We start from the raw sequence: 12,251 nt of genomic DNA on the forward strand, positions 1-12,251 counted from the left end.
CTTCTGATTATAGCAAACTATTGCTTGAGCAATGTTGACCAAAATGTCCACTTGTATACATTTTTTGGGCACCCTTGGTATGTAAATTAGCATAGTAATTGCATTTATGTGTATTTTATTAGGCAATCTTTTGAATACATAATCAATTGATTGTACAATAGTTTTGCTTTTTTTTCTCAGGTCATGAAAAAACACCTGTTTCCACTCGTACTCGAAGTAGTCATCTGAAGCGGCCAAAGATTGGAAAGCGGTTTCAGGATTCTGAATTTAGTAGTTCTCAAGGAGAAGATGAAAAGAGTCCCCAGACTTCACCTACAGCTTCAGTAAACAAGTAAAGTATTGTTTATCTTTTTCTTTATTCTTATTTTCATATTATTAGTATTTAAGGTAGAGGCTATTTGTGTAGCAAATGGCTTTGGTATAGAAGTTTGTATTTGAATTCTCCTACAGATTTATTGATTACACTTACCAGTGATAAATGTCACTTTGACAGTATTGTAGGGAGAAGTTGCTGGTAAGAGAGTGGAATAAATTCATGGTTTAATCTCTCAAGTGTGAAAATCCTGGAGAATATTCAATTGCTTAATTATCCCAGATGCATTATCACCAACTTTGAATTCGACAGTAGCTGTAGTTTTAGTAATGCTGAGGTATAGTCATTTTTAAAAAAACCTTAATTTTACTTCATAACTGATCCACTTTATTGAGTTATTGGACATAACATAAATTAGTGATAACCATAAGTGATGCAGTCAACTTCTCCAGGATCTTAATCTTCAGAACACCTGGGTCAAATCTATATCCTCTATTTTTTTTTTTGAATCTTAAAGCAAGATTTTAAATTTTATGGTAAAATTAACTTTTGCTCTAATAGTCCTACCAACTGCTCCTGAGTCAACCATTCATAGCTTTGCTCTTTTAGCTGTGAAATTATTTTACTCAGGTAGAGAATTCTGTAGCTTTGCTAATTTCATTATATAAATAATTTTACATTTGGTTAATTAAGTATGTAAAGTTTAATTTTGGTGAAAAATTCATCACGTTAAAGGCAAATATAAGTAAATATTTAAATCTAGTAATTTGTGAAAAGAATAAGAGTTCAGATAATTATAGTTTTCTTACTGAGCAACATTTTGATGTAATATCCTTTTTAGAGGGGAATATAACAATGCATTTTAAATTGAACACCCCAGAATTATGTGGAATTTTGTTTGCTTTTCAGAAACAGAACAGTAACAGTAAGACTAAATACTTGAATGCTTACTCAGACACTACACAGAACAAAGCTTCATCTTTGCCCTTGAAGATTGCCTAGTGGTGTCTAATACGTTATCTGTCTGTGACACAGGTTAAGAGCACTATAAGGTAGATTGTGATGGTACAATGACAGAAGTGCAAAATGCTGCGGGAGCAGAGCAGTGTGAGATTGGTTCTAACTGAGGGGATGGAGAGATTTGTCATTTGGGCAAGGGCTTCAAAGATAAGGAGAAACTTAACAAGAAGCGTTGGGGACCAGCTGAGTGGTGTGTTGGTTAGGAGTTGGCTTGGGGCGCCAGCTCTGAGCAGCAGGGCCCTGGTTTGGATCCCACAGGAGGGCCAGTGATGCTGTGCCCTCTACAGCTAAGATGGTGAACAACAGCTCGACCTGGAGCTGGGCTGCTGTGAGTCGCCAGCGACAGTTAGGCTGCAGCCCCTGCTGCAGTGGGCTGCTGTGAGCTACTGTGAGTGGCTGGCAGCCAGCTTGAGCGGCCAGCAGCCAGTGTGCGCCATCGTGAGCGGCTGTCCAGTGGCCGGCAACTGATCTGCCTTACCCGGGAAGAGCACAATGATAATACCAACATGGGCCAGTGAAGCGACGTCCTCCATAACTAGACTGAAGAACAAAAGGACAGCAACTGGTCTGTTTCCCTTCCCCAATTCCCCAATGCTGTTCTCCTCCCCCAATTCCCCAATAAAATATTTAAAAACAAAAAACAAACAACAAAAAAAACTAGCAGAGTTGGGAGAGGAGACTTTCTAGTTCAATGGTCCATAAACTAGGGTTGCTCCATAGGCCAGATCTGGTCTACCACCTATTGCTGTAAATAAAATTTTATTGTAACACATCCATGTGCATTAGTTTACATGTTTACTCTGGTTTCTTTTGTGTTACAATGGCAGAGTTGAGTAGTTGGTCAGAGATCACATGGCCCACAAAACCTAAAGGAAAAGTTTGCTGACCTGTGATCTGCACCTGGGCTGTCCAAAGAACTGTATGCGATGAAGGAAATGTTCTGTGCCTGCCCTGCCCCCTATGGCAGCCACTACCCAGGGTGCCCATACAGCTAGTACAACTGAGAAACTGAATTTTAAATTTCATTTTAATTAAAGTAAATAGCGACATGTGTCCTGTGGCTACCGTTGTGTACCTTCAGATCTAGACTACATGAATAACATGAACAAAAGCACAAAGCTAGGAGGAATGTTGATAAGGATAACTGATCTGTAAGCTAAATGGTAGCATCTAGTAGGAGATAAAAATGTAAGGGCTTGGTCATGTTACACTTTGAAAGGAGGTACACTATTCTCTAAGCCATAGTGAACCATCATAATTTTCTGAGCTGGACTGTCACAGTTACAGATATGTACTCGTATATTAGAAACATAGCTCTGAAAACTTGACTAAAGAACATATATACTGTAAGTCTGAAGACGAGTAGGGAAGAAGTTACAGTGATATTTCCCCAGAGAGAATTGGGGCCTGAAAATGGGAATAGAAAGTTAGGGATATGTTTGAAAGGCATTTCAGAGGTAGAACTAAACCATATTATTTATGGTCCAAACTGATGCTTTTGAGAATGAAAGAAGCATTATTAATATGCCAGAACTTGGATAAAAGTTATAAACCAGACTGTCCCAGGTAAACTGGGGATGTATGCTCATTCTAATAGAGTAAGATTCAATTAGAAATGGATAGAGTAAAAGAAAGGTCTAGTTTATGTGATTGAAAAGATGGTGATGTTATTAATTGAACTGGAGAACAAGGTAGGAAAGAGAACAAATTTGTAAGAGGATGAAGAGATTGGTTTTGGACGTGTAAAATTTGAAGTCATTGAACAACACTTAATTATTCTCTAAAGTGTTACTTTTTAATAGATTCCTGAAATTTTATATTCATTTTTAAAAAACAAGGACGAATGGTCTTTTGTTTTCTAGATTGGAGTCTACTGCACATACATCAGAGAGCTCAGAAGAATTCCTGGAAGAAGAACATGAACAGAATCTGATTGAATTTGAGTACGGAAGTAGTGATAAAGATGCTCGTTCAGCACCAGAAACTCAGCCTCACCAGGAGAAGCAAGATGGTGAGAAGGTATGAGATCACTTACTAAACGTAGTGAATGGATATGAACTAAATTTTAAGTTTCTTAATCATATGTTGTTAAATATACCAATATACTCTAGAGTCTTATTAGAAATTGTGTTTAAATATTGAAAAGCATATATCTATATTAATCGAGGTTAGGTACTGGAGTTGGGAAGAGGATAAAATTACAAGTATCGTTTTATATTTCAAACTGATTTTATAAAAGTTTGACTCACAACAAAGATAAAACAGGATGTTTAGGTAGTAAGGTACCTCAGTACACTTAAAACAAATTAATTTAATTTTTAGAATTAAACATATTTAAGTGATATAAATGGTGTCTACATAATAGAACAAGTTAGAATGCTTTAAGGTCTAACAGGCCCTCAATTGTACCCCTACTTTGGTTAGAAGGATAGGAATGAGTTATCCAGAAAAAATACATGTATTTATATATTTGACTACAGTTGATTTACAAATTCCTGGAAAAATAACCAAATTTGTGTTTTTTTAACACTGAAAAGCAAATAGGAAAATCCTTTGTGATTAAGTAAACTCTTTGGCTTGATTTTGGCAGCTCAAGTATTTGTCCCTATCTTCTTTTTTCTTTATTCTTTTCGTGTCCTTTTCTTCTTTTTCTTTAATATCTGTAATCTTTTCCTCTCTACAGATTCCTTATTTCTTCTTTCATGTGCTTAAGTTTCTTTAAAAACTCTTCACCTGTTTGCCAACGTCAGCCAGCAGCTGAACAGTGAAACTACATTACCAATTTTGTCTTCTTAACTTAAACCAATTTAGCATCCTTTACTTATTGAAACTTTTTAAATAGCCTTTATTTTCATTGTACAAAGTTAGCAACATAAAAGCACATATTTTAAAAAGTGATTTATGTGCACCTAGATGTTTAGGGGGATACATTTTTGTGTTTCTGTCATTTGAAAATTTAGTTTTATGCTTAATACATACTCGATGTAACTGGTTTCATTTGTCCAATATTACATCGACATGTCACTTAATTCCAGTGGATTGCCTTACCTAGATTGACGACTCTCTGCCTCAAGATTTTCCAGTCCCCTGGTTTTATAACATTTCTGTATTTTGGTTTCTTGATTTTCTATCTCTGAAGTTTTGTTTTGGTATGTATGTATGTATGTATGTATGTATGTATGTATGTATGTATGTATGTATGTATTTATTTATTTATTTATTTACTTACTTACTTACTTACTTATTTATTTATTTACTTACTTACTTACTTACTTACTTACTTACTTACTTACTTACTTACTTAACTTACTTACTTACTTACTTACTTACTTACTTACTTACTTACTTACTTTTCTGCTCTGCTTTTTCCCCTTTATTTGTGGACATTCTGAAAGACTCAGTTCTTGACTTTCTGCTTTTTGGTTCATGCTCTCTTTTTTGAAAATGCATCCAATGTAATGGCTTAACAGTCATCTCTATGAGGATGACCAATAACTCTAGACTTTCAATATTTATCCAGATTGTAGTCCCATGATGTTACTTGCCTTCTGAATATTTCTGTTTAGACAGATGTTTTTATCTTCTTAATTTCAACATAATTTATTCTTTCTCATCACATCAGTATTGAGCCTTTTCTCCTCCTTCTTATCTTTCATTCTGTTCCCAAAACTGAAACTCGCAGGACTGAGTTTTTCTCTTCTGTTGCTTCTCACTTTTAGTTACCACAATTCTATTTTTTTAATCTTTTGCTATATCTTTCTCATTTTATTCCTTTTAACATTTCTTGTACTCTAGTTGGTCTTTTTATGAGTTTTATTATAAATACCTTCTATGTGCAATTCTGTATACTATTTGGCCAGATTAATTTTTCTAAGTCCCTGATTTCAATATTTGTACGGACAACTTTTGTTATATGATTTCAGAGGTTCTATATAATGCAGCCAAATCTATTTCTGAACCCCTGAATACATCAGTTTTCTAATTTTTAAAATGGTAAAAAATGCCCTCTAATTCTTAGAATGTCACTAGGGTTAATTAGAAATATTAGACATTAAATAGAAGTCTTGTAAATTGATAAACATTGGAAAGAAAAGTTTCAGAAATTGGAGGGTTTGTGTTATCAGATTGTTTTTTCATGTATTAATGAGATATAAGAGGCAGGATTCTTCAAAAATGACCCTGGTTTGACTGGACAATGAGCTGACTGAGATTGGGTGCTCTCTTCTCCAGCAAAGAGCTGACCCAAACTCAGCTTCCCACAAGACTGGTGGTGTTTCCTCCCCTGGTAGGGCAAACCGTAATTTCCCACAGGCTCCAAAGAGTCCAAGTGCTGAACAGATGCTCTTCTGTAAAGAAGTGACACCAAATCTAGGCTCTCTCTGGCAACTTGGACTGAAAAGGTTCCTCCCAGGATTGCTGTCTAAGAAGAAAGAGCAGGAAGGGCCAAGGTCTCATTACTGACTCTCAGACCCACACTGTCCGTTCTGGTCCTGTCCTCTCTCTCCATGAGTACAGGGGCAATTTGGGCTACTTAGGAATTCTCTTCTTTTACTGACCCTGCCTCGTAAGTTTGTCCTTTCCCCCAGAAAGACTGTTCCTTAACCTAAGACCTATAATATGGTAGAATTTACCTTGAGTCCTGGTGCATGAAAGAGAGGGACTGAGAATGGAACCACCTTGCATGACAAATAAGTTAGTCTGTAATTGTGTCCTGACTATTTTTCTCCCTGATGGTATAGGAATCTGAATTAGAGCCTATGAATGGTGAGATAATGGATGATAATCTTAAGACCCCACTTATAACTGAAGAGGAGGACTCCACTAATGAAGTTTTAGATGAAGAATTAAAATTGCAGTCTTTTAATTCCAGTGAAGACTCTACGAATCTTGTTCCACTGGTGGTAGAATCTTCAAAACCACCTGAGGCTGTTGCACAGGATAAGGTAACAGGGAAATAACTCAATTTTTTATAGTTAAAGTGTTCCATTGTTGGTGACATGGCAGGGGCAGTGTAGTACATATATTTTTCTCCACCTTACCATGTACAGTCCTTTAGGAAAATTTGGTTTTATACTATATTTGGTATTTTAAGAAGATGCAATCAGTAATATTCCATAAATTCAAATCTTTGTAGCCTTATTCATTCTTATCTGATTTATGGTAACAAAATAAGTTTTGTAGATTTAGGGAAATGCTTAGAAAAATAGATAAAAGATTATTTACCAAATATTTGAGTACCTATTTCTTAACAGTCATTTTATTTTAATCAGGAGACAGATTAGTGGGAAAAACTTGATTATTTGGAAAGATTTAATTTTTTCTTTTGAATATTCTGTTGGCTAAAAATCCATTGGATAGCATTATTTGATGCTAAAATAAGGCTTAAAATCTATTGGATAGTGTCTCACGTAAATAAATGAATAAAATTTCCATTGCCATCACCTATCATCTAATAAAACTATAGTCAAACTTAGTGGGGTAGCAATGTCAAGTCCCAAGGGATTCTTAGTTCTGGCTCCAGTAATACCAAGAAAGTAAAAACTTTGAATTGATTTCATGGTTTTGAAGAATCTTGATATGAAGTTTAAAATACCTTAAGTACTTTTTGAGGTAAAATTATTTTCATATCTTTAAAGCAAGAAGTTAATGTATGCAGATTATTACGTAAGAGAATTTTGAAGAAATTGAGTTGTATTGAAAATATGTACACGTTTAACCAAAGTAATGAATACTGAATTTAGTGTCATTGCATATTAGTGTCTGAGAATAATTTACATAAGAACTACATTGCAAAAGTTTGTTCACCAGGTTTTTTACTTTTAGACCTCACATATAACTGACTCAGAAATGTTGCCAGACGAAGGCCCATCTGATGAAAAGGGGCACATCGAAGAGAAACTGCCACTAGTTTCAAGAAAGAAGGCACATTTTGGGAATTCAGACAATGTTGCTACTATCCCAAGTGAAGAACGATCTGACAGTGGTTTTCCAAACTCTTTGATAGCTGAATTTTCTGAAGAATCAATCTCTGAAAATTTATCACCCAACACTACTTCCTCATTGGAAGACCAGGGCGAGGAGGGGGTACCTGAACCCCAGGAAACATCTACAGCTCTTCCTCAGAGTTCTTTGATAGAGGTTGAACTTGAAGATGTGCCATTTTCACAGAATGCTGGACAGAAGAACCAGTCAGAGGAGCAGTCAGAAGCATCTTCTGAGCAACTGGATCAGTTTACACAATCAACAGAAAAAACTGTGGATAGCAGCTCAGAGGAAATAGAAGTGGAAGTGCCTGTTGTAGACAGGCGGAATTTAAGAAGAAAGGCCAAGGGGCATAAAGGACCTGCTAAGAAGAAAGCCAAGCTGACCTGAATGAAGAAGAAATGCAGATGACAAATCCTCTTCTTTGTAACATAATTGTTGTTTTTTAAAACTGGTAATAAATAGCATGGGGCACAGGACAAAAATTCCAAAATTTCAATTTGAGCTTATTTATGATGCAGTTTTCCCCTCCCCCTTAGGACCTCTAGGATTCACCATTGTTTTTAATTTTTCAGGCTATTTTGTGTAAATGCAGTTTTTTATTTTTATTAACCATGTTTCGATTTTGGGAAACCAGATCATACTATATTTTCTTCAGCAGTTGGGGGCACATCTGACCATTAATATTTCAGAAAAAAATATAAACTAAAAAACAAAGTAGTAGGCTTTCCATTACTTGTGAGGTTCACGGAACTCTTTTATATTGAGGGTTTTAATAGTAAACTTGATGAGAGTTCTAGAAGTTTTAGCTTAAATATCAAAACTAATCATCATTTTTAAACAATGTAGGCATGCCTAAACAAAAACATCATTAAATTAGCATAAATGTAACTTTCAGTAAATGAGAGCACAAATAACAGAAATTTATAGTCAGAGGTTTATGAGGGTGGTATCTTGAGCTCTTAACTCATAGTTGTGTTGTTTCTTCCTTTGACTTCAATGTCTGTGGAAAGGTACAAATTGTTTCCAACTCTTTCTAGCATCTGATATTAACAGTACTGCTAGGGATTTAACCCTGGCATGTAGGTACTGATACAATGATTTAAAATTTCATTTGAAGCTGAGGACTATACTTTTGTCCTCACCTAGTTAACATGTGTACTTCAGAAGTGCGAGGACCCTTCCTAAGACTGCTCCTTAATCCTGCCACTGCCTTTATTCTAGAATCTTATATTCCCCTCAGCTTTCATCCACTTCCGTAACTTGTGGAGTGATGCCTGTCAAAAGATCTACCTGCTTGCCTGCCAGCTTATGCCCTTGGCACCCATTTTTGGGTAGGTATGAAACTGCGCCCCACAATCTTAGACCTAAATGGCAAGAATTAAAACTGCCCTAGGAACTGTAGTTACAAGCGTGTAAATCAGATTGGTGGCTTTGGTTATCCCTTTGGTCTTGCTCACTGTGTTTGTTCTGTGAGGACAGGTTACAAGCCAACCTGTGTATGTTCAGTGTGTTGCCATAGCAAAGGCTTTTGCCTAGGAAAACTTTTTAAAAATCCTCAATTGTTAACTTTTATGATTTATTTAGAAATGAACAAAGTGGTTATTCTTAGACTTCAAAGAGAATCTTGAAACAGTCCTACTCTTTGGAAGTATTACGTACACTCAACTTTGCACCTAAGTTGGAGAATGCTTTGAGACCATTTAGATTGTTTTAAAAACAAGCGTGGCCCTTACATGAAAAAATGTGTTTATGACCTTTTGTTATTTGAGGTACTAAGGATTGATATTAAAGGTTTTTCAGTCCACAGTCAGGTGATGTCATTAATTTTGTTTTTTTGGTATTTTAGAAAGATCTGAGTTAAAATCTGTAAGCAGGCAACATAGCAAACCCTCCTGTTCATGTAAAATTTTACTTGTATCCCCACATTTTCTTTATTGGTCAGAGGTAAGCCAGATTATCATGCTAAATGAAAATTAAAGCACTTTGGCCATTTCTTTTCTCAAAAAAATGCTCAAAAAGTGAAAGAAAAAGTAAGAGTAATACTAGTATGTATCAAACGTTTATGCTGTTTTATACATTGAGAGAAACTTTTGTTAATTCCACAAATAGGGAAATGATAAGATTTAGTAAATTCTTAACCATTTTTAATTTCTTAATAGATAAAAATCTAACACTTAGATGTTTTACTTTTTTACTTGGATTGTTCATTGTTGTCTTTAAAATACTTTTCTTTAAAAGGGTGTAGTTTAATAAGATTGAGCTCACTGACAACTCTTAATGTGTGAATATAGTTGCTGAGTTTACAAAAAAGAAATGTTTAATTCATACATGCTAACTGGGAACTAACAGTTTAAATTTATACTTGTTAAACTTGTTTAGTTTATTCTTAAACAAGAAATGCATTTTAAGCAATTTGAAAACTTTGTTTAGCACATCAGAAAATTATTACATATTAACTGACAGAAAATGTTATTTTGTCATTTATGGGTGGTAAAGAAAGTTAGGTCACATGGAAAAACCTAACTTTCACTTCAGTAACATTTTCATTTTAAGTAAATGAGTATAAAATTTATAACAAAATTTATCCTCAATAAGGAATCGAAGTAAAACTTAATCAGATACTTGTAGTTTTTGCAAGGCATTATTAGAAAAACTTTCAGAATCAGAACTAAAGTCTGATTTCAACCAGCTAGTCGAGTATCTAGTCATATTCTATAGTCCTTTGTGAATTGTTTTTTTTCTGTTTAGAAGTCTTATTTGTGGAGAAGGGAATTTACTTCAGTTTGTGTAAATACATATATATTTCCTTGTGTAATATAAAGCAGATAGTAATTAGCAAAATTTTAGTTCTCCTTTCAAGTTTAAATTATTCAATCGCTAGACATCACAGAATAAGTATATTTAAGAATTTATTATAAAGCTCCTCTACAACTTTTAAAGTTAAGAGGATCTATTATGATTTTTTTTTATAAAATCAAATAGCATGACAGAATGTGTCATCTGCTTAAAATGTGTCTGTATTCGTGGTGTTTCCATTAACTACAGAGAATTATCTTGGCAAGGGTAACAATTACTAGTGATTAATGGTTCACTTTTAGCTCACCACCAGAACACTACCTAAAGTGGTTTCAGTGACTTGAGAAAAATATCTTGAAGGTTTATGATTGCGTCAAATGGAGTCTTTACCTAATATCTAATATCTCCTCTTATGTTCTATTTTACCCTTAGGGATTACCTTAAAAAATTTGGTTACACCAGCAAACTAAAACAGATCTTAATGTAAATAATTTATACTAACATTAGTCATCTGTGTAACAGTATTTTAGAAGTACATTTCTGCCTTGTATGACCACTAACAGCAATATGGTGTTTAAGGTGTTATCCAGTATTTCATGGGTGTGATTAGTTATGCTTCTGTTTGTAGACTTAATATCAAGCTTTCTTTGTACAAGATGATTTACTTTTTGGTTCTAAAAAATAAGCAAACCTCAGTTCTATAGTATCAAGAGCTTAACTTTAGTTGCTTTTTTTGCTTTCACCTTCCAAAACTTAAGTCATTCACACATTCCCCATTTCTATTAGTGGCAAATCATTTGTTAAAATCTAATTGTAAGAAAGGTTCAGCTTCTGTCATCCTGAAGTAATTGTATCATACTGGATAGTCATGCCCAAGGAACTAGCCTTTCTTTTCCTAAGTGTCTGTGTTCTAAAACTTCTACTGTTTAAAGAACTTAGAAAAGATATTACATTATTCAGAATAGCAAGTCTTACCGAAGTACTCTTGTTTTCTTGGTAGTTTGGTTTTTTTGTTTTGTTTTGTTTTGTTTTAAGTTTAAAATTAAACCTATATTTTGTGATTGTTTCCTGGTCTGTGTTTTAAAATTCTTTCCCTTTTCTCTAATTTTATTGAAGATGTGTTTAGATATTGACTGAATTTGTTTAGACTTAAAACGATTTTGTTGCAGGCACAGTTTGGTTGTACCTTCAAGACAGACTATAAAATAAACAGAATTTAAAACAATGTGTTATAGATTAATATGGACACCCTAAAGCTCAAAGCCACAAACATATAATTCATCACAAAAGTGCTTTGACCTAGTTATAACCCTAAAACATGGTATTTCTTATATTGTATAAATAACTACAAATATATTTCTCTTTAAGGGCGTCAGTACAATCTTTCTTTTTAAAACTATTTTACTTGGAATTATTTAAACAAATTTTTGCCATTCTAAAAATAAAAATATACTACCCTAAGTTCAGAAAGCTAAAAGTATAAACATTTTGGTGCATTTTTTAAATGTTTTGAGTAGAAAATACAGTTCTAAGTAGTTATTACTATGAGAGAAAAAATGTTCAAAATATTCACTGTCTGAAGTAGTTAAGGATTAGAGGTGAGATTTATCTAAAGAAGTTCTTTTGAATTAGTGTGCCTTTTCTTGTATATTTTTAATGTGAATACGTTATAAACTTAACCAATGTTACCATGTTGTTAATGCTGCATTTCTTAGGATTAATGGTGAATAATGAGGTAGAAGAGACTTCACGTAAAAGTTTGAGACATGACAGTTTCATAGCCTAGGCCTCACATTTTAATGTGCATTAACCCTTATGATAAAAGGTGTTTTTAACTATACTGGCTTTTCCATTAATGACAGATCTGCATTGCTAAGTACCCACTTTTTAATACAGATACTGATGAAGTAGGATATCTCTATAACTGCTTTTTTAACATTAAATTTCATAAACATCTACATGCTAAACAGACCCAAAAATAAAGACCAATTTGTAAAAGAGGGCCATTTTAATGTTTTTTTACAATAGAATAAATAATTCTCTTGACTGCTGTTTGGTAGTACTCAGAAACATCACAGTAAAGGCTGTTTTCTTGATTGGTGCGTAGTCTTCAATAATTATAAGGAGTTATTTGTAT

The 12,251-nt window shown here is 34.0% G+C and overlaps 1 protein-coding gene across 6 annotated transcripts in view; it reads left to right on the forward strand.

Moving 5' to 3' along the window:
* Positions 1-11,180, forward strand: part of FAM169A (family with sequence similarity 169 member A) — a 63,697-nt gene extending 52,517 nt beyond the window's left edge. For all 6 annotated transcript variants that reach the window (XM_019641054.1, XM_019641055.1, XM_019641050.1 and 3 more), the window contains 4 exons: positions 181-331; positions 3,196-3,352; positions 6,073-6,276; positions 7,157-11,180. In XM_019641054.1, coding sequence (XP_019496599.1) covers positions 181-331; positions 3,196-3,352; positions 6,073-6,276; positions 7,157-7,705 — 1,061 coding nt within the window. In that variant the 3' untranslated portion in view covers positions 7,706-11,180. The remainder of the gene's footprint in view (positions 1-180; positions 332-3,195; positions 3,353-6,072; positions 6,277-7,156) is intronic.
* The last annotated feature ends 1,071 nt before the right edge of the window (positions 11,181-12,251 follow it).

Source organism: Hipposideros armiger, unplaced genomic scaffold (genome assembly GCF_001890085.2).
Source record: "Hipposideros armiger isolate ML-2016 unplaced genomic scaffold, ASM189008v1 scaffold_55, whole genome shotgun sequence".
Classification (NCBI taxonomy): Eukaryota; Metazoa; Chordata; class Mammalia; order Chiroptera; family Hipposideridae; genus Hipposideros; species Hipposideros armiger.